Source organism: Chrysoperla carnea, chromosome 2, assembly GCF_905475395.1.
Source record: "Chrysoperla carnea chromosome 2, inChrCarn1.1, whole genome shotgun sequence".
NCBI lineage: Eukaryota > Metazoa > Arthropoda > Insecta > Neuroptera > Chrysopidae > Chrysoperla > Chrysoperla carnea.
Window position 1 is genome coordinate 43,706,795 of NC_058338.1, and position 25,955 is coordinate 43,732,749.

General features: G+C 29.8%; 3 protein-coding genes across 5 annotated transcripts; 2 read left to right on the forward strand and 1 right to left on the reverse strand.

Moving 5' to 3' along the window:
* Positions 1-9,499: 9,499 nt before the first annotated feature.
* On the forward strand, positions 9,500-13,517 carry LOC123291511. 3 transcript variants are annotated; one of them, XM_044871820.1, is made up of 5 exons: positions 9,500-9,555; positions 9,923-10,076; positions 11,532-11,703; positions 12,328-12,453; positions 13,230-13,517. In XM_044871820.1, the coding sequence occupies exons 2-5, from the start codon at positions 9,961-9,963 to the stop codon at positions 13,461-13,463; spliced, it is 648 nt and encodes a 215-aa protein (XP_044727755.1). In that variant the 5' UTR covers positions 9,500-9,555; positions 9,923-9,960; the 3' UTR covers positions 13,464-13,517. The 3 variants fall into 3 exon arrangements, with proteins under 3 accessions (XP_044727755.1, XP_044727756.1, XP_044727754.1); XM_044871821.1 differs by having other exon boundaries at positions 9,507-9,555; positions 9,930-10,076; XM_044871819.1 differs by lacking the exon at positions 9,500-9,555 and having other exon boundaries at positions 9,568-10,076.
* A 25-nt stretch (positions 13,518-13,542) lies between these two features.
* LOC123291513 (delta-aminolevulinic acid dehydratase) lies at positions 13,543-15,987 on the reverse strand. Its single transcript, XM_044871822.1, has 6 exons — positions 15,621-15,987; positions 15,396-15,543; positions 15,118-15,337; positions 14,718-14,950; positions 14,434-14,650; positions 13,543-13,636 (listed from the first exon to the last, which is right to left on the reverse strand). Exons 1-6 carry the CDS (start codon positions 15,743-15,745, stop codon positions 13,566-13,568), a joined length of 1,014 nt encoding a protein of 337 aa, XP_044727757.1. The 5' UTR covers positions 15,746-15,987; the 3' UTR covers positions 13,543-13,565.
* A 2,190-nt stretch (positions 15,988-18,177) lies between these two features.
* LOC123291516 (protein-associating with the carboxyl-terminal domain of ezrin) lies at positions 18,178-25,089 on the forward strand. Its single transcript, XM_044871826.1, has 6 exons — positions 18,178-18,317; positions 18,397-18,621; positions 20,385-20,835; positions 21,444-21,773; positions 22,193-22,380; positions 23,372-25,089. Exons 2-6 carry the CDS (start codon positions 18,427-18,429, stop codon positions 24,119-24,121), a joined length of 1,914 nt encoding a protein of 637 aa, XP_044727761.1. The 5' UTR covers positions 18,178-18,317; positions 18,397-18,426; the 3' UTR covers positions 24,122-25,089.
* The last annotated feature ends 866 nt before the right edge of the window (positions 25,090-25,955 follow it).

The following is a 25,955-nucleotide window of genomic DNA, read 5'->3' on the forward strand; positions in this document are numbered from 1 at the left end:
TAATCAAGGTGCAGAGACTATTGTGAATAAATAAAAATTGGCTATTTTTCATACAATTTTAGGCTGGAATTCCTCACCAATTTACTGATCTACAATATTGGATTTTTATTCAAGATTATAAGCTTTATCCTAATAACGATATCACAGTCATAAACTCAACTGATTGTAAAGAACAGGTTTTAAAACATAACATTTTGAAATTAACTAGGGAAAAATTGCATAATATTTATTGGGGTTTTACAGCTGTCCGCACTGGGATATGAAATACTATCAAATGTGGATGCTTTTCCAAATAGTCAAGTAATTTGGGCACAAACTCCTGTTTGCCAAGATTCATTGTCAAATAACCAATACGCTTTATTCGATATATATCGCATTTCACCTACAACCGAAATTCGGTCATTATTTATTGGCTGGTATCCGGGAAAAGGGATACATGAACTTTTTTCTATTTTGCCTCCAGTTGGAGAACGCCGGCGTAATTTCTATGGCACATTACTTCGTGGTGGATATGTGGTAAGTAATTTTTATAATTTGAATATGAATATATCGGTATATGCATTCACTTTTTGCCCTAGCATTAGAGAAATGTCTGCCAGTATTGTGCAACGCTTATGCAGTCGTTATGGAAGTTATTTGGCAAGCGGCAGAATTTTTTTTTTCAATTTTTTACATAAAAGTCTAAGTTTAATTTAATAATATCTGCGGCTTTCTACCGTACATTTTTTCAGCCTGTTTTTGTCGGGAAATCACATTTTTTGTGGAATTGCGCTAGTTAGTTTTTTCTGCAGCAAATTGACTGACAAAAGCTGATTGATTTTGAGGATTATTGCCTATTTATTAGTTTTTCCGGGTACATAACCTTAAACTCGCACTTGAAACATTGCTAAGAATACTCTCCATTAAATTACCTTTCAAACGAAACAAAATAATAATCCGAATCGGTTCATTCGTTTAGGCGCTACGATATATCACAGACAGATAAACACACATAGCGGCCAAACTTATAACATCTCCCGTCCCTGTCTCCCAAAACTTTTCAAATCTATTTTCTTCATGAATTTTTGTAGATACAATACAAACAAAATTTTACTTACTTATTGGATCTTCACAAACGTGGAATTGAATCTTTTTTGAAAAGAAGTTATCCAATGATGTTAATTTTAAAAGAGGATTTAAATTTTAGGTAATTGAATTAATTAAAATCAGAAGAACAGTGGTCAGCTTGAAGCTCTTGGCAGAATTTTTAAACTAAGAATAGTTTGTATTGTAATATAACGTAACCATTGAACGTAAAAGTCATATTTTCCTAGTTTACAGCGGCCACCTGAGAATGAGACATATTTAGACCTCAAGGTATACTATGATCCAAGGATCTGTCCATCCTCAGTCAATTCTTTCTAAATCATTTAAAACTAATCCAAAACGACAAAACAGTTTCGTCATCAAGACATGAACGATCTAAGAGCTTTTTTACATTTAAAATATATTTGAAGACTAGTTTGCAGTTTGCAAAATATACAGATTATATTGCTGATGTCTAGCTATAATAGCTGTAGGTATGTCATTTCTGGCGAGCACATCACATCTACAGTCGTCTAGATTCAGAAAGTCCCTGTAATCCAACGATATTTTATATTTAGGGGCCATTTTATTTCTGGGGTCAGTTAGATTTAGCTTAGTTAGAAGTTTTTTTGGTTTTTGACTCTAGGTATTGAAGCAGCAACCTTACGTATACGCTTGTAGACTAAGCTCCATAGCTGGCTTTATCCTATAGCTTAGATTCATCAGTACAAAATATCGATTTAACCGATTTTTTTTATCAGAATTTAATTTCGTTCTATGCTTGCTTGTAATCTTACTTGTAAGCTTTTTTTCTTAAACTTCTGTTCTGAACATCTAAAGAAAGTAAAAACGTACCTAACAACCCATGGTGAAAAAATATTTGAGGGAAGTCTTAGTAAGTGTTAGAACCTTGAAAAAGTCTAAGGAATTCTGAATAATTCTGAATTTTTCAACTAAATAAGTCTATATAAAGAGCTATTCAAAGTTTCTAAGACTTTTTCAGAGTCTCTAAGACTTATTAAGGCTTATCCTTTCTTCTTTATCGGAAAAATATTTTCTCCACCAGGGAATTCTTGGAATTCGTTTCAATTCATTATGACTCTAAATGCAGAATGATCGCGTGAAAGTGCAAAATCAATCGTCTCAGGCTTTTTCGAGGTTTTTATTTTGAATAATGTGATCAATATGGATACTAGCCATTGGACAATATAATTCCTTTTAATAAACCTTTTCCAAAGCTGTTCTCCACATTAGTGTCAAGTACAAAAAGATAAGTTTAATAGGACTAAGGAAACGCCGGGCAAATCATTTAAATCCGTGCGAGTAAAATAATTTTAAGATTTTATACTTCCTGGTGATATTTACCACATTCGCTTTTCCCGATTTTCTCCCTATATTTTAGCGAGTAGATTATATCATATTTATATTTAAGTTCAGGAAATTTGTCAAAGATTGCAAAGCAGAAAAAAATAAAGTGAGGAAATTAAGAAAAAACAACCAAGAGCTTTTCAAGTGACCATCCAGTCATTAATTTAAAGAATTAAATCGCCTTATAGTTATACCTATACAATTTGTACATATTTCAGGGCAAATTTTTCTATAACAGATAGTTTCGGTTGGGATAAAAATAATAGCGGAATATTTGATGGTGGTTTAATGGGGCAATTTCAGAAAAAAGAAATTGATTTTGCCATGCAAGAGATTTTAATGCGTAAAGATCGATTGGCAGTATGTGATTTTTCGGCAGAATTGGTTCAAGTCACGTAAAATATTTTGTATTTAGAAATATTTGATTTAATTTTTCTAATTCGTTTGTTTTAATTTTTGATTAGAGCTCGAGTAATATTTCGTCAACCGCCATTGTCCAGTATTAGCAACATCTACTTATTACCATTTAACCGTAGCGTTTGGTATTGTTGCGGTGGTCTGATATTGATTGTAGCTATTATAATTATTTTTCAATTTCGGATTATTAAAAATGGAGATGAAATAGTTAAATTAATTAATGTATTTGATTTGATAACATTTATTAGCGGAGCAGTATGTCAACAAGGTATAATATATATTATACTAATGTTACCAACCCAAATACCCACAATATTCTCTCTTGTCCCTTTGATTCCATAAGGCCATAGCCATATTTGGCAGGATTAACCAATAGTTGATCACAAGATTTCGGCTTGGCATTTTCATTTCATCTAACTACAAAAAAAGGTCGCAATATGGTAAATAAAGATATTGACCATTTTAATCGATAATGCTATAAAGGGATAACTTTTAGACGTCTAGAATTAGACGAGAGCTTGTTACTGATAAGAAATACAGTAACACTTTAAATTAGAAACATCCTGTTCCAGAAATTTTGGATCAACCCGAGATCAAGCCGACGTTCATTATCATTTGAACAGTATAGTATCGTTTAAACACAGTTGATGTTAAACCATTGCCGCGACAATATTTTTAGGTACCATCATTTGAGTGGTTTCTTCTCCAATGAAATAGTAACAGGCATAATATTTATTAGCTTCAATAAAAAAAAATCGTAGCGCAGAAGCTGCGTTAACGAAGCGAATTTCCTCAGAGATTAAATAAATAACACATTTTTCTTAGAATCGAATAGGTACTGCATTTTTAGTTTTCCAAGAATATTTAGTTCGAAAACTAAGCATCTAGAGAAATCACAAGAGTACTTTTTTGCTTAGAACTGATCAAAAAATACAAAAACATTTTTTAATTTTAAAAAAATTCAAAATTTTGTACTTTGCGCACTCCTCACTCCTTGTTTATCTATCGATTTTTTTCATTATCGAACTTGACCTCTCAAATACCAAAAACCTTCTTGATATCAAATCGAACTTGCGACCGCTAGACAGTTTACAGACACATACGAAACATTTTCAAAATTGATTCTGTTCGATAAAACGTGTAGAACAACTTAATAAGGATATAATGGGGAAACATTTTTTTGAGATAATTTATTTACAGGTTTTTCACTGTCTCCCTCAACAATGTCACCTCGTTTCACAATGTTGGTATTTTTTGTATCATCATTATTTTTATTTACTTCATATGCAGCAAGTATTGTTGCACTTCTTCAAACACCAAGTACATCCATTCAATCTTTGACTGATTTAGTGGAAAGCCCACTTGGTGTTGGTATACAAAACATAACATATAATGTGGTTTTCATTACGGTAACGCAGAAAGCTTTTCAAACAATATTCCTTCATTCAAACCTAGAACTTTTTTTTTCATTTTAATAGGAAAGCCAACATCCAATTACAAAGAAATTATATGAGCAAAAGGTATTGCCCAAAGGAGTACATGGATTTTTGAGCGTTGTAGAAGGCATTGAAAAAGTTCGAAAAGGAATGTATGCTTTTCAAGTAAGTTTTTGTCCCTTTAAAAAATTAATATTCCACAAACTAATCCTATGCCTAGTATAATTTGAAAATGCAAACAAATTCTGCCTGATGTAACTAAAAAAATAGAAAGTTAAAAATTTACCAGGGCAATGTGCTGGAGATCCGGCTATGGCATTTTTATTTAATATTCTTATTAATATTATAGAATTTCTACCAAAAAGATATATCTTTCGATACTTGGTTAAGTTATTCATGTTCTGCAATTATTCAATCTTAGACGTTAGTGAAGTTAACTCGAAATGTCTATATGAAAATAGCTATCTAAGGATATATACATAAATACTTAATAATCACTGAGTGTTTTTACTCGACGGAAGTCCTCAATAGCAGCTCCGATTTCCAATAGCAACGTCAGGGCCCAAAACTTGCGATATGCGAAGCGAGGGAGAATACTGCCAGTAAGTTCCCCTGATGCCCTTGTCTAATCTTTATATCATTGACTGCATATTGTTTACATTATTACAAATCTCTATGCATCATATGATTATGACATATGATTATGACATGGAGACATCAGGGGAACTAACTGGTAGTCTTCTCTCTCGTTCATCATATCGCATCCACTTACAGGCTAGCAGATCCCTCGCGTCCTCTATATGTATCTCTATTATTAAAATTGCAGCGTGCATCAAAAATATTTTTGTTTACTACTTTAGACAGTATCATTGGGTTGGTCCTGTTCGGTGTCCCACCACTCAAATGATTTGCGGTTTATATATTACCCTTATAATTGATTCTAAACCATAATTTTGTTTATATCATGCAACATCAATAATATTTTTTAACACATATATTTTATCTTACTTGTACCTTGCGCAGTACCTGTCCCACCTGTGAATGCCACCGAAACTAATCAAACCCTAAACAACTATCGTATTGACGATACTTTTAAGCTATATAACTTGATGCATCAAATCCGGGCTCTAAAATGTGTTATGGGCTCTTGGAATAAAAATGGCTATTTTATGTATTCCTTTATGCGACTATAAAAAGAAAAACATTTCTGTTTTTCATATCCATGTACTGCTATACAAAAAACTTCAACGTTTACTGTTTTCTAGGTGGACACAGGAGCAGCCTATGATGTTATTAGTGCCACATATACAGAAGATGAAAAATGTGGTTTAGATGAAATTGAATTGTATCAATTACCAATGCAAGCAGTGGCATTGGTCAATCATTCACCGTATCGCGATTTATTCACTATACGATTACGAAGACAACGTGAAGTGGGTTTACAAGATCGTGTTGCAAAAATTTGGGTACCACAAAAACCAAAGTGTGAATCTTCGCGTGGAGGTTTTGTCAGCGTTGGTTTAACAGAATTTGCACCGACTATCAAAGCATTTTTATTTGGTGCTTTATTCAGTTTTGTAATATTGCTTTTCGAATTTATATTTAAGCATTATAAAAATGTTTGTAATAATATTAAACAATGGCATTCAAAAAAAATATTTCATAAATTTTTTTAAAGATTAGAAAAATTTTCTCTCGCACGACATAGTCGTTATTTTTGCTTAAATTCTGAGTACGATATAATATAATTTATTTTAAGACGTAGGTAGATATCTATTTCTTGAGGCACTCATGGCACAAAACCACTTTTCGATTACTAATAAGAAAAAAGGTTTTAATGATGGCTTTATTAATATATTAACGGATGCTAATAAAAAAAAAATTACGCATGGTTTTCTTTCTCACTCCTAATCATTACAGAAAGCTTGATAAACTATAATCAAATAATAAATTCTGCACTGGTAATAAAAATTTAGTTCTCACCTAAATTTCTAATTCATTTAATGTATCTGATTTTGAAGAAATAAAACTGCTAATTTACTTTACTAAGTAGAAGTTTTATTTCTTCAAAATCTTAACTATGGAATTCCACAAAGTAAATAGTTCTCTGCAATTAATAATGTATATGAGTATATTTTTAATAAACAAAGATGTATATGAAATAAATCATATTTTTATTACATTCTGTGTTTTTGTTTGTTATAAATTCGTTTCATGGGCCCCAGAACAAAATTTATGTGGTTTATTAGAGATGTCTGATACACAAACTGAGCTAGGGAGTTGAAAACCACATAGGACATAGGGTGGGTAGATGAACTTTTTCGAGATTAAACTCTCTAGCACTTCTACCCTCTTGTTATACTCAAAAATCATATTTATACTCGGTTTTAAGACCTCCATTGCTCAGTCCTGGATTTAGACTTAGGCACGTGAGACAGTTGCCTAGGGCGGCACAATTTTAAAAGCGAAATAATTCAGGAGCAATCCTAATTTTTTCATAAAAATGTATCTATTGAATAATCTAATGATTGAATTTACCTACTTTTTAATTTACCGCAATGTTAATTTTTTAATAGATCAATAGGCTTTTATCAATATTAGTCTTCAATAAATACTATAGATTATTAAAAAAAAAAAATGCAAAATTCAAATTAAAACTTGCCTTTTTGTCAAATAGAATATTGAGGTCCAAACTTATTTTTCTTTTTCCGATTTAGAATATGGAAAAACGTATTTCCTGAAAATTTTTAGCAAAAATTTTATAAAACAACCATTGGAAAAACTAGGAAAATTAATAGTTTTTCCAAGTTCAAATGTGTTTTTTCGTTTCGTAGTTCAACTATTTTTTAAATTAAAAAATTCAATTATTTTCTATTTTATAGTCAAAAATAGGTGGAGCTCCTTTTCTGCATTTTTTTTGTCTTTTGATGTATTGTAAGCAATTCATAGCTGGAAAATAATATTTCTGAATCACCTGTTTTTGTAATAGGTCTATGGAAGAGATAGGACTGAAGGTCTGTATTTTAGAAGTCTTTGTTATACTTCAAAGAGTATATGACAGAGGAGAATCAGAAATGTAATTGTACGTGACATCTGGAGTGTGTGGCGATTTGCTATTAATTTTTCCAGTCTTTGTGGGGCGACTATTAAATTTGACTACTTTGCAGGAGCGACTTTTAACTGTTAAGTTTGAAACCTTACTCAGTGGAGGCGCTGAAACTCGTATACTACGATTTTACATTATACCTCTTATAGGCTTCCCCTCTACCCTATACTCTTTGCTCTAGTTATAATATCTTACCGGTTCTGTCACTGTCACTGACACTCTGTCAGTGCTCAGTGAAACTTAAATTCAGTGAATGACCTTTTGATTGCTTGTTTATGTATTCTTGTTGATTGTGTTTATAAAAGTTTTAAAAATTAGAGAAACGAAAAAAAAAATGCCTAAATATAATTTACGGAAACGTAACACAGAAAGCCTTACAATACTTCCAGAAGAAATACAAATAGAACCACAATATCCTTTTGATTTGGTAATCAAAGAAGAAATACCAGATTATGAAGAAAATGTTTACGATAATCAAATTGCTTACAATGAATACTACACACTAGAAGATATTAAACAGGAAATTGAAAATGATACTAAAAACATACATCGTTGTCAAATATGTAATAAACAATTTAAATATCGAACATCCTTAATTAGACACAGGCATAGTCATAGTGAACAGCAGAAAGTTTATGAATGTGAATTATGCAATAAACAGTATACACGTAAAGAAGCGTTAGTTCTTCATAACTCTGCACACCATAGTAAAAATCCATCACGATCATTTCAATGTGATATGTGTGATAAAACATTTGTATTGAAACGTTACTTACATTACCACAGAAAAACTCATTTTAATGATCGAAAATTTGAGTGTGGTATTTGCACCAAGAGATTTTTACACCGTTGGCATCTACTTCGTCATAATTTACAACATACCGGTGAAAAACCTTTTAAATGTGATGTTTGTAATAAAACTTTTACTCGGAGTACTGGAGTAACCAGACATAAAAAAAATACATCCTGCCAATTGGAAGAAAGCATTTAGATCAAATAAGATTATTGAATGACTGGATTACGGTTTTAGTATATTAGCTAATTGTAATGCAATTTTCATATTCAATTGTCAATATTCCGTAAACTAAGCGAGAACTCGAAAAATTTTGTGAATCCATCATCACCGTAATTGAGCCAGATTATTTTTTTTTAACTATGCATCTTCTAGCCTTACTTTTTTAATTAATGCAATTATTTCTCGCAATATTTTTCTGTAGTTTTGTAATTTTAGGATGTTAAAATTGTATTTTATATGAAAGAAATAATTAATTTGTGAATAATTCTTCAGTCAGCGCGTGTATGCGTAAACAAATTTTCAATTTTTTCAAAAAATATACGCTGGCTCTAGTTTTATAAAGTTACTCTATTTTTATAAAGTTAAAATTATACATTATTTTTTATATTTTTTAAATAAATTTAGTTTTTTATTAATTCATATTTGTTTATTGTTGAAAAATTTTCTTACATTATTAGACGTCCAAAGATTACTTATAGATTTTCAGAAAATGAATAATATTATTTTTGATGCATATAATCTATTGCTAAACAATTTGCATCACCCCTTGAGCAATTAAATTCAAAAACTAGCAGTGGTAAAAGTTGTTCTACCATTGACACGTTTAGGAATACAGATATGGGTGTCCAATTGATTCCTTGCTCCAAGCAGAGATATCCTTGCCTCTCCCCAATATTATACAGTCAAATTTTAGCATTGGTTTTATGATCATTGTAAACAAACATTATACCATGTGGGAGTGGACTGACTCCTGGACAGTGCAAAAGTTCTTCAACGCACCCAGAAGCCACTATTTACTCAGTTCAATTTTGCATCAAGGATGACCCCCAGGTGCTTAACCGTGCTAATTTTCATAATTTGAACGCCAAATATACAGATCATTCGTTGGGTTTCGGAGATTAACTATAAGAAATCATATTTTGTTTCAAAGTTAGGTTTTTTGCAAGAAAAATTCCATTTTTATTTTTCAATTATTGTGTTAACAATATTTATATTATCTTCTATTCTCGATTTTAAAAACTAAAATCTAGCTCTGTTAAAAACCCTTGTTCCATTGTGGCTGCTGCTGATCGATCCATATAAATTATACAAGGTCTATGGTGGTACCGCTTATTACGTAAATCAGAATTTTAGGTTAGAATTTAAAGGTAAACATTTTTTGAAAAGTTAGATAAAATTATAAATGAAATTTAATTATTAAAATATACGTTCAAGATAAATTATGGAATCATTTCCAGAATTAGAATGATCTTTAACTACTCCGAAAATTATAGTCAAGTTATTATTACCCCTCAAAAGTGAAAAGAGTGTTACGATCAGAGAATATATCGGTTTACTGATATAGTCTCTGGTTACGATGGATTAAATTAAAATTTTTTAGCTTTTAAGCTCTTTAATTAAATATTATGGAATTTTAAGAACCTCCTAAAGTTAAATTGTGTACTAATGACTGTTCGATGAAAATATAAAATTCCTAACAAAGTATGATAACTTTAATATATGTATTAATATAAGTTTTTAGATTGCGTTTACCATAGGTAAATGAAATTTAAATGGCTCTCAGCAGAAAGATTGATGAAATTCCATCAGATGCAGTTTTACTTAGTCGGGACGAAGTTTTAAAATATGAATGGAAATTAATTGAACAATGGACTCCAGAATCAGACGTGTAAGATTTTAAAACAATTAATAGCTTTGAGCAGCACAGAATTTGGACTAAATATAAAGAATTCAATAATAGGTCAGGATTTGACTAAATTTAGTCAAAGTACTTATTTATTATTCACACATTTCTTAAAGCACTCTATTAGCAGAAATTTTTAAATTCATACTGAACATCCCACTTCTATCACAAAAAAACCGGGATTTCTCGTGACAAATTGATTGAGTTCTCATAGCTTAAGGAAGCTTTATACAATGTCAGTCCGAAGATCTTAAATTTGCATTCTCTAAATAAGCAGTAGGTAACATTGTCAATTTTAATGTGTTTAAAGTTTATAATTTACATGATAAAAATAAGCTCGTGAGCAACAGACCACCATCACTAAGGCAATATTTTCTCCTCAATAGCTGATTCTTTTTATTTAATATTCCTATTGAAATGATTTGCCTTTCCATGTTTTTGAACAAATGAAAAACTTAAATAAAAGGGTTGGGAAGTCGGCCGTATGTCAAAATTACCAAAAAGCAAAGCTTCCTATTTCCAATTCGCTCGAGTAACGATAATGTGATGGAGATAATTGTGGTGTCTCACCTACCCTTGTAAAACTTGCTGAAAAAACAGTTTTTAAGAGTCTAAGGCAACACGAGTACAGAAAAGTATCTCCAAGTTCTCATGATTACTTTGTGTATTTCATTAGCTATTGTGTATTGCATACAGTATTGTTGTTCAAATAAATTCATACAGTTTTATTATAATGTTAATAAGATATTCCCGAGCTAAGAGGAAAGTGTTGTGGTGAATAATACACTTCGTCCAGCTTTAGCGAAAATCTCCGAGTGAGAGTGGATGGGAGGTAATTCAATGGGAAAGTGTTGTGGTTAATAATACACTTCGTCCAGCTTTAGCGAAGATCTCCGAGTGAGAGTGGATGGGTGGTAGTTCAATTCTTAGATATTTTATATTTTCGTAAAATGACTAAAAGAAATATTTGTTTAATTTTAGTGCTCTCCTGACATTAATTTTGTTGCTAGAACGCAAAAACTATTTATGTGTTAATCTGTACTCGTTTTTGCTTAATTCAATTGACTTTAAATGTACTACATTTAAATTGATGTACACCTTTAAAGAGTTCAAAATTTCTCGGCGTATATACCAATAGTTTGGTATATCATACAATTAAATTTTATTCTTTTCGCAGAATTATACATTTCGAATAAAGCCGTTTTGATTTAAAGGACAGTTTTCTAATTACGATCATTTTTTCAATTTGTCATAAAACCCTAAAATCGCTGTGTGAGTACTTGCTGGTACGGGAACGAATATCCGACACATCACTAATATATGCATTCATAAACTGCTAAACGCATTATCTTCTTTTTCTCTATTTGTATTTATGCCATATTCTCTGTGCTGCTAAGTATATATTTTCAATTTATAAATTACTTGATTATTTATTTACAGATGGCCAATAAGATATGGCGTTGCCATTTTAGGTGTGGCTAGTGGTTTATCGTCTTTACTAATAAATAACCATTATAGAGTTAAGTTAAGATTAGGTACATATGCTAGATTTGCTACATATCTACCGTGTGTTGCAATTCCCACAATGATGTCATGCTTTTCACACAATGAGGTACGATAAATTAAGCGGCAAAATTATAAAATTATTAAATACATGTTAGGCCGTCTAAAAATACTCTACGTCATACGAAAGTTAATATAAAGAAAGGATACAATCCTGTAAACCGCGGATCTTGGATTAACCTCAAAATTTGATAAAAGTACCTTTAAAGATTATTCCCAGTTTAAATTATTTTTCGAAATAAAACAATTTTTTAGTTAAAAAAATTTATTTTTCGTTTAAATTTGATTTAATTACACTCAACGAAGGCAAAATCGAATTTCACTTACTGCCAGAAACTTATCTACCCGGATTTAGTGGAGTTCATTCGAGACAAACTCGATTTTAATTACTTCAATTATAAATCCGAAACGATCATGAGCTTAGATAAAATTTTATGAATAGACACTTTTATAGACAGTTTCGAACATAATGGGGGGAAAAATTACATTCGAATATTTTATCTAGGTACATGATTGTTTCGCCCGTGGTTATTTTAATTGAAAACAAGGGTTTTAGTATTTATAGGCAGATTGGGAATATTCCAGATACCCCGAAAAACCTTAAATGTCGGTTCTTATTTGTAATGCTAATAAATTCTTCGGGTAAAATTTTGTTAATCCAATTTTTTTTTAGTTTATAACCAACTCGGTTTTATTACAAAATGAATGCCCAGTATGCTTGGAAGTACGTGCTGCTTCATTTCAAACACTTTTAAGTACAATATTTCCGATAGTCACAGTTCCTCTTGCCACATTCAATGTAAGTTTTTTTTTCACAGATATACTCCAGTAAACGAGACTTAAACCCTAAATTATTTCCTATAGATCAAAATTTATATGGTGCCTAGTGGTGCTTTTGCATTTTGTAAATTTTTCCGTTATTTAACGTTAAATACTCCGAATTTTAATCACCAATAACTCGGAAATTATTTACTTTTTGAAATATACTTAAATGGCACTTAGATTTCATCGCTCTATCGATTTCCGTTGCCATTTTCAACATATTTCTTTCTACCCCTTAGAAGGGGTGGTTACCACTCCTTGGGCAAATCTCAAATTTTCATCAAAATCGATGCTATAGGTCAAAATTTAGAGATTTCGTCTTTTTTCTCCTCGTTTATTGGAGTAGTAGATATTTTCGTAAAAAGATTATTAATTACTACTAATGTACAAAACATATAAAACTTTTCAGTTTCCTTCAAATAACAATTACTTTTTACTCCGATAACTTTTACTCAAATTTACTTCAAGTAATTTATCAATTAATTGCCTTTTTTTAATTTGTAAATAGTTTATCAACATGCATTTGGTAGCTATTATTCGATTTTAAAAAGTATATTTATTTTTACATAATTTATCTACTCATTTCCAACAAATAAAATAAAAAATTGTATAGCCAGGTATTATAGTAATTATCAAGCCAGGTAACGCCATTGTTGTTTGAAAGAATTCCAAACGTTTTATATGTAAAGTTTGAGACGATTGCAAAATTTTCTACATTTTTAAATCCTATATTGAGACTATAATTTTTTTTAGTTTGCTTTGCGCTATAATACATATCGATTACCATCGATTACAGAAAAACCAAAAGAAGTATTTAAACTATGGTGGAAATTTACTAAACCAATACGATATCCATTATACTATAATATAGCCTTTCAATGTATACTTGCAATGGGTGTTACATATTTTGAAGGTAGATCATTTGAAAAATTACAAACTGCTATAGCAAAATTAGAACATGATTATGAAAGGAAACACACATTGTAACAGTAATAAAAACAACAACCAAAATTTTATTTATTTTGTAAATAATAATTGTAAATCCAAATATTATGTCATTAATTATTAAATTTTTATTAATTAAAATTATTATATCTTTGATTTATTTGCTAACCAATCCAATAATTGTGGAGTAAAATAAGTTATTATGACGTCAGCACCTGTTATCAAGAAAACAATTTTCATAAATTTACAAAATTAAAGAGGATCAATAAAATATGAATTTTTAACTGAGACACAAGCTTATTTTTAATATTCGCTTTTTGTTATTATTTATTTTGTTATAATCACAAGGTAATTGAGTAAGAAATAGAAAAATCATTTTGATAAACATCTTATTGAATTATTTGATTTTAATAACAAAAAAGAGTAGATATTAATTAATTTTAAATTTATGGAGCAATTAAAAGACGCGGCGTGGTGAAAGAAAATTACAGTGCAATCATCGTTACTAACTAAATTTATTCATTCTTACAAATAAAAAATACAAAAATTATCATAAAATCGAAAAAATACATTTTCAAGGCCACTAAATTTTTTGTTTGTAACATTTCTCAACAGCTTATTTAGTGAGTTTTGTAATTTATTCTGAAATGTTACAAACAAAATTTGGTGGTATTGATAATTTATTTTTTCCAATTTGTGATATTTTTTGTGAATGTTATTGTAATTCCGGTAATGTGGTTAGTATTTATTTTGAACTCTGTAAAGGTTTTTTCTTATTTATTATACGACTAAATTTAGCTACTGACGATGATTGCGTTGTAATCGAAATATCAATATTTAGTGAGAAGTAAGTCTGTTTTTAATTGTATTTTTTAAATAAAATTTCATAATTAAATATTTTATTTCGAGTATCGTGGCTTTTGTTTCAATAACTATGTCTCAACTTGAAGTCAACAAAAATTCATTTTTATTCAACCTATGTAGATTTTCGCTTTGCTTAAGTATTAATTACCTGCTCTCCTCATTGAAGTTAAAACTTCTAAAAGAACTACTTTTAAATCAATAACTCCTGCTTGAGCTGCATAATAGATCATTGCATATTCCCCGGACACTTGATAAATGAATAAAGGATATTCGGGAAAATGAGCTCTAGTTGTTTGTACAATGTCTAAGTAAGGTAAGCCAGGTTTTACCATTATCATATCAGCACCCTCTTCAACATCCCTTTTCTAAAATACAAATTTTTTTAAGAACTGAGTAATAAATTTTAGATAATTATTAAACAGAATTACTAACTGTAGCTCTAAGTGCAAGACCTGAACTATTTGGAGGTAATTGATAACATTTGCGATCTCCAAACGTGGGTGCAGACTTTGCTGCATCCCTAAATGGCCCATAGAATGAAGATGCGAATTTTGCTGCATAGGATAACACAGCAACTTTATTACCAAAATCATTGTCAATTAATATTTGTTTGATAGCTCCGATTCGGCCATCCATCATATCGGAGGGTGCGATAATATCTGCTCCTAGAGAAAATAATACACTTTTCTTAGATCGAATTTTTTTAGAAAAACGACGTGCAAATTAAATTGAGAAAAGGTTCCAGCCAAATTTAAATAAAATCGGCATTAGAAAATCTCGAAAACTAGGTATCTGAAAATCTATCGTTAGATATAGATGTATTATATATTACCTGCTTTAGCGTAAGATAATGCAATTTGTGCTAATCGTTTTAAGCTTTTAGCATTATTAATGGTACCATCTTTATTTAAAATACCGCAATGGCCGTGAGATGTGTAGGGGCATAAACATAGATCACAAGCGATCATTAAATTAGGAAACCATTTTTTCAGTTTTGGTAAAGCTAATATAACTGGATTTTCGTTTGAGTCAGCATGTGTTCCTAGTTCATCCTAAATTAAAAATGTGGTTAGGCATGTACTTCCAAGAGGTGTTAATATTTCATATCACCTTTGGTAATTTTTCGCTAACACCAAATATTAATATTGAAGATAATCCGTTCTTCACTAACGGTTCCAAATGACTCTTAAGTTTGTTAATACCGTACCTACATACTCCAGGCATACTTTTAATTGGTTGAATTTCATTTTCATTGTCTCTGCGTGAAAAAAATAATGCAACCATTTTTAGAAAGTATTAATCAATGTTTAATTATTTTAATATTAATAAACTTACATAATGAAAATAGGATACATAAAATTTTTTGCAGTTAAAGCACAATTCAAACCTTGCCAATCCCTTAAAGTTTGATTAAAAATACCACTTGCTAAAATATGTTTCTTTTCTGGTAAATAAGACATATTGGCTTTATTTTTTTTAAAAAGCTTGCTAGTTTGTGTTGTCTCTTTTGTGCAAGGTAATTCAAGAATGCAAATTAGATGTAAAGAATTTTTCTTAAATGACGTAGTTTTCAATTATAAAAATCAATTTTTCTAAAACTCAATGATATCGAAAAGAAACTTAAATAACGAATTATTTGCAAAAACTGGACTTTATACTTCTATATTTCTTAAATTAGCGTTAGAAATTATTTAAATTAAAGACGATTTTAGTAATTTTAGAGAAAGTTTAAGTTGTAAGACAGATAGTAAATTGATAGTCATGATATGTTTAATTAATTATTTTATCGAATAAATAAGGATGTCATTGCTTTTGGAGATATTCAAAATCAATTCAATTAACCTACAAAAAATTAAACAAGTGGTGAATCGGACAAACTGGCTGTTAAGGTTCCGCATTTTCATATTTCTATGCTAAACATTCTAACATAAACAATAAAGAATATAAGATGAATAATAAAAGTTCCGCAAATTGTGTAATGAATTTGTTTAAACTATAATAAATATTTAGAAAAAAAAAATTTAGAAAAATAAATAAAATTAATTTGATAAAAACAAGGTAATATATCATTAGGGTTCCGTCACCAAAAATATATTTATACGACATTGTGATATTCGCTATACATCGATACATCGAATTCACTCGATGTTTACAGTACGATGCATCAAATTGATCCGATTCCATGCATCGGTGTATTTTCATAAATCATCGAATCAATGTTAACATGATGTTAACAAAGTAAAACTTTTTGTTGTTAGAATTTCGAAATTGACATTGGCAGCACTAACTAAATACATGAAAAACGACCGTCCTCTTCTTATCCCCGAAACTACTAGAGATGCTGACTCTCCGGTTTTGGAGCGGAATCTCCGGTTTTCAAGGTGTGTTTCCGGCCTTCGATTTTCGAAAAATAAGTCCCGGATTTATTTTATATACAAAAAAATTAATATTTAAATGGTCAGATATCTCCCAATAAAGGAAATCGACTGAATTTTATAAAAGTCGTACCAATACCTAAAAGTAACGCATTTGTGGAATGAATAATTTATGGACACATGAGCGCAATAGTTTGAGTGTTTAAAAAAAGGATTTATGTTCAGCATCAAATTGTAAAAATGAGCGACAAAAAGTTTATTAATATCCAAAGTGGATATCTCGAGATATACATATTAAAAGTAATCTCTAATCTCATTTTTAATCAAACACGTGGTAATGAATGATAAATAAACAGGTATGGTAATGAAATGATAAACTTCGGAGAGTTGCATTGTTTTTAATTAAAATTATATGGAAGCTCGAATTCAGCAACAAGCGTCGCATGAAAATACACATTTAGAAAAAAATTAAAAGATATAAGGCGTCACGCGCAGTTTACAGTAAAACCTAAGCAAAAATCGAACTCTGATTTTTTAATTCATTTTGGGTGCATTTTTTGAGGAAGTAAACATTTTTCTAGTGTCTCGTTACATATCTTATAAAAAATTCTTAATGTTTTCTACTGATTTGAGGGGTCGTAGTAATCAGAAAATACAATAAAATAACGACGACTCACCGGTAAATAATAGGTATGATTGGTCCATAAATGGACATATCGTTTACCGCAAAAAAATAAGTTCCTTTTATGTTAATTTATGGAAATACGAAATAAGCTGCATTATTTATAAATTGCAAGTTCAATTACTATTTGCATTAACTCAAAAAAGAGTAAATTGAACAGCAGATTAGCAAATGGTTTTGTTTTTAAATTTTTCTATAAAACAAGTGAAAACAAACAATTGACCGAGTTAATTGTTGAAATACCATGTATAGACAGATTTGATGGCGCAATCATTTGTTTTTTGACGTCACGTAAATAAAGAAAGATTTCAACTCTTAAATAGCCACACACACATAACTGATATTCCCATATTAATACATACTACAAAATTTTCACCTAATTAGCGCCCTCGTGGGTAAACAGTGATGTTTACAAGAAAATGTTTCAAACAAAAGTTGTTAATTTTTTTATAAGGAACATTTTTTACATTTAAACATTTGTTGTATCTCTAACGGTTTGCAAGATGGGTCCTACGGACCCAAGACCTAATTCACCTATGTTGCTCATTTACGAACTCGACCTCACTTTTTACGTCTTAAGCACACTATAAAAATTTCAGCTTGATATCTCTTTTCGTTTTTGAGTAATCGTGATGACAGACGGACAGACGGAAATGGACTAATTAGGTGATTCTATGAACTCCTAAACCAAAATTTTTTTCGTAGCATCAATATTTTTAAGCGTTACAAACTTGGGACTAAACTTAGCATACTATGCATATTTCATATACATGGTATAAAAATTAAATATTAGTTAAGCATTAAATATGATCGTGTGAATTAGTCATTGTTCAGATTTGTTCTTTTGGCACTATTTAACCAATCACGTATAAACACTAGTTTGTTACTAAACTGATAAATGTAACCATATGTCATCGATGTCAAAATACATTTTCATGTTTTCTTGATGTTTTCTGATTATAAAATGGAAAACATGTAAGTGATAGATATTTTTCCAAAATCCTAAAAAATATTTAAAAAAAATTTATATATAAATAATCAATAATATTTTTAGACTTGTAGAATAGCCGATTATATTTAGAAAATGGGAAACGAATCATCCTCAAATTTAACTGGATTCAAATTGGATGATAAAGCAATTGAAGTGACTGATTTTTGGGTACATCATTCAGCAAAAATAACTAAATCAGAATATTCACAAGATTTATCAGTGTTTGTTAGTGATTATGTGATATGTGGTACTCTATGGGATAAATCACCATTGGAAAAGTATACAAAGGTTACATTTAAATAAAATTAAGTGAAAAAAAAACGAACCTTTTACACAGTATGTTTTACCTACTTCTCATAAATTTGAGAAGTAGCTAAATTCTACTTAAAGCAGAAGAAGTTTCCCTTGTTTAACATGATAATATTATGGAGCTATCGTTTCTGTGAAATGGTAAAAAAAAGGTTAAGCCGGTGTTTTGCATTTATAATGAATCAAACTTACAATTTACAATGCACCTAGTCAAAAAAAACGAACGTAATTGTACTGTGGAAGAAACAGCAAGAGGGATAACAAATTAACAACATAGTTATAATTGCGGATTCCCCCGGAAGTAAAGAACAGAATTTTTGAATAATAACAAAAGGGTTTAGAATAAATTAAGCAGCCAAACTTAATAAAGATTCCAAAAGCTCAAAAATTCTTCGAGTTAACACGGGGATAATTAAAGTTTTTTTGGGTCAAAATGTTGTGCGTTGAGTTAGTTTACCTTAAAAAGTAACCTCACTGAATTACTTAGTTTTGAAAATCTAAAAAGTATCTTCTTTGAATGAGCAAAATCGATGGAATCGATGAAGCATCTAACTGATCTAATTGTTTAAATATTCCAAATAGACTATGTTGATTATCAGTGCTTGCATTATTTTTATTAAATAACCTGATAAGCTTAAAAACACTCGGCTATACGTAGGTTTACAGGTATATCCTACATAATTATAGATTTTCAAAGTGTAATTCGTTGAGATTTATGAAAAATGTTTCAAACAATAATTGCTTGTTTTACTATACGCTATAAAAATTTCAACTCGCTATCATTTTTTAAATGGTATTGATAACTGGGAGTTGCAACCCCACCAACTGGCTGTAATACTTCGTATTTATTAAAAAAGAAATTCCGTTCCGTTTACAGTAATAGACCTTTTTCATGAAAAACAGAAATGCTTTAAATAATTTTTTATGAAAATATAGGTCGAGTAGAGCCTGTAACTCGAAGAATAAAAACACTAAGAAAAAAATTGTAAAAAATTCACAATATTTGAAATAATTCAAAACGATTTTTTTTTTGGCTCCACCGCACACGTGATCTGTGATGTCAATCCGACAAGCAATGACAATAAAACATTGTCAACAGTAGTATTAATATATCAATTATCAAGTTTAAATGACGTCAAACCTACCTTCGTGTAACATCGTGTGTTTCCGAATCGTTTTCGCCAATTTGTATTTTAATGATTTTCATTGTCTGTTTTCTCGGTCATATGGCTCCAAAAAAATCGGGGGAAAAATTAGCCCATTTATCAAGACATTTATTTTCATTAAAAAAAAAAAAAAAAAAGAAAAAAAAATGTGAAAAAGGTCTATTCCAATTTAAACTATCGGATGGCAATTATTGTACCTATCATTTTTAAAGGTCAATAAAAATATTCAAATCAGATAAACCCCGCCACCAGGCGATAATGATTCGTACTAATTAAAACAGGAAGTGGACCCGTTTTCTGTAGTTCCAATTTAGACTCAATGGTTACTTATCATTTATCAATTGATTAATGATTCATCTATGTTAAATCGTTCTATTAGAATATGCACAAGCACGATATTCGTGGTTCGATTCATAATTAAACGTAAGATACCTAAACATTAATACCTTTCAAATACTAAAAATTCTGAAGGTCATGTTCGAAGGAATTCTTCTCTAGCTTTTCAAGGTTCTCGAAAATATCAAATTCTTTTTAAAATAATTTAAAGTTAAAAAAATACTTGTTGTTTTGTTGTAGAGCTTAATGTTATATCGACATCCATGCATTTTAAAGTACATATCATCGTGGAATAAAGGATCAAAATATTATTTAGTTGTAGAAAAAGTACGTCCATTAAGTCATGTACTAGTAACACAATCAACAATACAAATTTGTATTGGTTTATATTCAATATTAAAAGCATTAATATTTCTTCATAGTAAAGGTTCTGTATCACATAATAATATATGTGCAGCATCCATTTATGTTACACAAGATGGTAATTGGAAATTAGGTGGTCTTGAATTTTTATGTAAATACGAGACTTTAACGAAAGAATATTTAAGTAAGACACGGAGTCATCGTTATGAGAATGCAATTGATTCAAATGAGGATAAATATTTACAAGATGAGAGTGTAGAACCGGATTTTATTGATTTGTATGCGTTTGGTGTACTTGCTGAGGAAATTTTACGCAAACGATTAGATGGTAAGCATGTATTTCAAATGATATTTTTGATATTTTTACAAGTTGTTAGTGTCGAAAATTATACAGGTCTGTTTTTTCAGCTGCATTGGTTATTTTTGGTAAATTATATGTTTAGTAGGGTGCTGAACACAAAAATAATATCCATTTCCTTCTATTACGTCATACTCATTTAAAAAAGTCAAAAATTGGGAATTAGATTAATTGAAGGGGTTAGTAGGGGACCAGGGATGATGCTAACCTCTATAATTGAATTGGATGACACCTCTGAATTGCCTGTTTAAATTTTTTTGTCTTTGAAATCTTTACTTCTTCTAGATGCTTCTTCAAGTTTTTTTGTTTTTCATCTTCTGTTTCCCGCATGCGTGGACACAAAATAATCAGATATCGTTGATTTGTTGAGATATGAACGACTGACAATTTCTAAGACTGCAAGGTTCCCTCTTGAGCCAACATGCCCCTATTATCTCCTTAATTTCGCTAATTTTCAAAAAGTAAATTCAGCGACTTGCTAGCATTGGAATTGTATATCAATTTCTTTTTGTTTGAAAAAGTTAATTTTTGCAAATCAAAATTTGTTTTAATTTAAAATGTATTTTGTATTTTTCTAGACGAAATTCTTGGTGGTATAAAAGTATTTTATGAATTTTGTAAAAACGAAATGCAATCGTCTGATATAAAAAAACGACCTAGATTTACAGAGGTCATAACACATTCATTCTTTAATCATGAATTTGTAAATATTTATACATTTTTAAATGAATTACCATTGAAAACTGAAAGTGAAAAAGGAAAATTTTTTTCAACATTAATTGAAAAATTAAAAACTTTTCCGGAAGATGTTGTTGCGGAAAATTTAGGTGAATTACTATTATCAAGGCTTGTATTATTAGATTATACAGCAAGAAAAGAAGTTTTACCAATCTTATTATGCCCACGGGGTAAGTGTTTTGATGTATTTCATTTTAATCAATAGACGAGCAAAATTTTGATCATATGGACGTAAAGAAGTCCAGTCTTGCATTACTATATCTCGATAAAGCAAGCGATATATACACTTACTCTACACAAAAGTGCAGATCGTAAAGGCAGGCTTTAAGTGGAAGATTCAAGAACTTCTTGAATAATAAAAATCGAACGTATCAAACTTCTTGAATATTGTATCGCTACTTAAGTAATGTGAAAAATATTATTTTGAAGATACAAGAATAGCATAATTCGTAAAGCCACCTTTTACTATATGTAATTGTATTTCTTGCCGATATACACTGATGCCTCAGCACCTGATAAAAAATTTGCTGGTTCTTACGTCCTAGTATATTGGATGTAAAAATTATTAATGTCTTTATTACTTTTCTAGGTGAAGGCGATTGTAATAACTCTAGTTATTTATTTTCAATTGAAACATTTAAAAAATTTTTAATACCAAAACTTTTACAAATATTTAAAGTAACCGATTTACAAATACGTGAATTATTATTATTGCATTTTACAAGTTTTATATCATGTTTTTCCAAAGATCAATTAAAAAATTATATTTTACCGGAGGTAAGTTAATAAATTGTATTTATAAATAGAGGCAGATTTAATGCTCCCAAACTGTGAAAATCAAATCCAGAAAAATAAAGGCTTATTAAACAGGATTCCTTCAAACATAAATTAAACTTATCCGTATAATTTTCACTTACGCTTACTTTAAGAAATAATGATTTGAATTTTTATTTGGTGTAAAACTACTCCACGCTGCTAACGTGGCATTTTTGACCACGGGATACAAATAAAATTAATAAATATAGATAAATAAAAATAATATAATATTGAGCTCAGAAACTTTTTAAAGACTGTAGGGGCCTCTATAAAAAGTTTGTGGAGAACTATACTTGCTATATTACTGCATTTTCCGGTAAAATAAAAAATGAAAAAATATAAGGTGACACTTTAGCACTGTTAACCCTTATTAATGTGAAGTAAACAAGCTTTCTTAAAGTTAAAGCTAATGCTTTCACAACTTTTGATCTGAAAAATTTTATCCCTGATAAATCTCAAGGCCAATCTAAATAGCAATAAATCTCAGAGGTGTATCAAAGACAGGAAGATTTTATAGTTAAAAATCAAGATTTTTATTAATAAAAAAGGGAAAACCTATTTAGCTTACAGACATATCTGCTACTGGTTATAAAATTTTGAAAGAACTATTAAGGTATTTCTAACGACATACGTCTAAAAATACTCTTGTGTGAAAAATTTTTAGATGAACAGTTTATGATAGTATTCGTTGTAGTGTTGTTGATTTTTTGAATACAACTACTATTTCTAACTATATTTTTTATCGTTCTAAGGTATCGCGTTTTTTCTTATGTAGTTAGAAATACCTTAAGAATAATAATTTTAGCAAAACATTGTGTTAAAGTAAATATAGCTGTTTATATGGAATTCAATTTCAATGCATGTTATAACTTCATTTAATACTACGCAATTTTAACAAACGTGCGTTTAAATTAGCGATCGTATAATCTTAATCATCAATAAATTTTTTCAGTTATTACTGGGTATAAAAGATCGTAACGATAATTTAGTTGCAATGACACTACGATCATTAGCTGACTTAGTACCAATATTGGGAGCAGAAACAGTGATTGGAGGTAAACGTGCCAAATTATTTAGCGATGGACGCCCATTAGCACATAACGAAACAAAACCACCACCTACGTTACGATTAACATCACATAAACATCATGTTGAACCCCCATTACCGGTATTATTAGAAATACCGTCCGAAGAGACTGAAGATATGAAAGAAATCAATGTACCCGAATCGTTACCCGAACGACCAAGTCCAGATGGCGGAGAGGACAACGATGTATCAACAACTGAAGACGTTGATTCAAATAATATACACGAAGAAGAAGAATGGTCTGATTGGGATATACATGAATCATCGGATGAAACGATTAAAGAAATTGATGAAAAACCATTATCACCTATTAAAATCGTTGAAAGTAATATACCACCTGAAATGAAAAATCGCAAAATTGTTTTACCTGATATTACAGAATTGGACATTAAAAACCAAAGTTCAAAAGTGCTTAGTTCGAGTTCATCGGATGATATAAATTTTTTCCAAGATATGGAACCCGTTATTCAGAGTTCAAATAAATATTTAATTGACGATAAAAAAACTGAGGTAGCTCAACCAACGACATTGGACAATTTTAGTGTTAAATCAGATTTAGTGATACCAGAAGATGGATGGAGTGATGATTTAGATTGGAATATTGATAATAATTAATTGTGTACAAAAAAAAAAGATACATTTATATCGGCAAAGTAATTGGAGCAATATTAAAAATTGTATATATTTCACACTATCAGTGTTATGGAAACTTAAAGAAGTGCGAGTACGATAACTTGAATTAGATAAAAGTTGTAACTTTTTATACTGCATTTAAATACGGACAAATTCTGAAAATTTGAGCGATGTTACTGGTGCTTTGAATTATGTATTTGTTGTCAAATTTCAGGATCTTTTACTTTCTGTGAGATGACGGTTGATGTTGCGGTCAGTCATCCTCTCTTTAAATTTAGCATTCTTTATATGTTTTTTCTATAGCAAGAAAAAGATATATAGTATGTGGAAGGAACTAACTCTGTAGAGAAAGCGGCCGCTCACATAAAAATGCGAATACATTTTTAGTTATGCTGATCATGCTTAATAATATTGATATGTCGCGCTTCTTCAAGCAGCGCAGGCATAATCATTATCGAACCTCGATACAATTTTCTGAGCACCTTGACGAATCGTTTTGTCAAATATAAATACGTTACATTACATGTATCGTTTCGAGATCTTCAGAATACGAATATTTGCAAATTAGTTTTAATATCGAAAGGGAGGGGTAGTAAAAAAAATTGGAGGAAAGGTAAGAATTTAGAACAAAGTGGAACTTTTCTCATTAAATTAGAATTATCAGCCACCTTATTTACGGGTAAACCGTAGAGTGACGGCATATTTTTTTTTTAAAGTACGAATTTGAAAATATTTATAATGTAATGTATCTTCTTCATAAGATCAAATTTGTTTTTATATAAGATTTTATTTTTGTTCTATTTTCTGAGCTCACAATGAGTCAGTGTACTTTCAAAATTACCAGTTCTAGAGATGGTTGAACCAATTAAGGACAAATAATGTTATCTTTTTATTCTAATCTAGTGCAAGTTTATGTTATTTTTTATATTGTATATACAATTTCCAATTTTGTCCGATGTAAACAAAAATATACAAGATTATTATTAAAATTTATCATTTTTATTTTAATGAAAATTTCAATTTCTTAATTTTAGAAATATAACAAAGTAATAATGTCCAATGTAATATAGAATGTGTCAATGGTAAAAGTCCGGGAGTTAACTTTAAAATGGAACAACTTTCTACAATAAATTAATTTTAATATTTTTTAGACTAGGAGAATAGTTTTGTTGCTTTTGTTTTTACACGATCGCAAAGGAAGTGCTGTTTTCCGTCGTAACATCAGAACGGCTAGATGGATTTATTTATTGATGTTCTAGACTTTTATTTATTAAAAATCTAGTACATTTAGCCTATCATGACAAATATTACGATATCTCAATAAATGAAATCTATTTAATAATACTATGCAATTTTAACAAACGTGCGTTTAAAACAAAGTGTGTTAAAATCAGCGATTGTGTGACCTTAGCCTAAACCATCGATAAAATTTTTCACTTATTACTGGGTATTAAAAATCGTAACGATAATTTAGCAGCAACGACACTACGATCATTAGCCGACTTAGTACCAATACTGGTCGCAGAAACAGTGATTAGTGGTAAATTTCAAAATAACGGAAAAAACGATAAATTATTTAGCGATGAACGCCTATTATCACATAAAACGAAACAAAACTAGCACCACATTACGACATCATTTTGAATCTCTATTACTGGTGTTATTAGAAATACCGGTCGAAGAGATTGAGGATGTGAATATTACTTAATAATACAAAATATTACATACATAAATAAGGACAAAATCAAAATCATTCCTTTAAATAATTACAGTTGAGTAAAATAAAAACTAATACAAACTAAAAATAATACAACAG

Excerpts from the sequence above, each read along its gene's own strand:
- LOC123291511 (XM_044871820.1), top strand. The coding sequence starts at position 9,961 with ATGGCTCTCAGCAGAAAGATTGATGAAATTCCATCAGATGCAGTTTTA. Across the intron at positions 11,704-12,327 it reads CATGCTTTTCACACAATGAG|TTTATAACCAACTCGGTTTT; the intron begins GTACGATAAATT and ends ATTTTTTTTTAG. Across the intron at positions 12,454-13,229 it reads TTCCTCTTGCCACATTCAAT|TTTGCTTTGCGCTATAATAC; the intron begins GTAAGTTTTTTT and ends AATTTTTTTTAG.
- LOC123291513 (XM_044871822.1), bottom strand. The coding sequence starts at position 15,745 with ATGTCTTATTTACCAGAAAAGAAACATATTTTAGCAAGTGGTATTTTT. Across the intron at positions 15,544-15,620 it reads ATGTATCCTATTTTCATTAT|AGACAATGAAAATGAAATTC; the intron begins GTAAGTTTATTA and ends TTTTTCACGCAG. Across the intron at positions 14,651-14,717 it reads GTCTTGCACTTAGAGCTACA|AAAAGGGATGTTGAAGAGGG; the intron begins GTTAGTAATTCT and ends TTTGTATTTTAG.
- LOC123291516 (XM_044871826.1), top strand. The coding sequence starts at position 18,427 with ATGGGAAACGAATCATCCTCAAATTTAACTGGATTCAAATTGGATGAT. Across the intron at positions 20,836-21,443 it reads TTTACGCAAACGATTAGATG|ACGAAATTCTTGGTGGTATA; the intron begins GTAAGCATGTAT and ends GTATTTTTCTAG. Across the intron at positions 21,774-22,192 it reads AATCTTATTATGCCCACGGG|GTGAAGGCGATTGTAATAAC; the intron begins GTAAGTGTTTTG and ends TTACTTTTCTAG.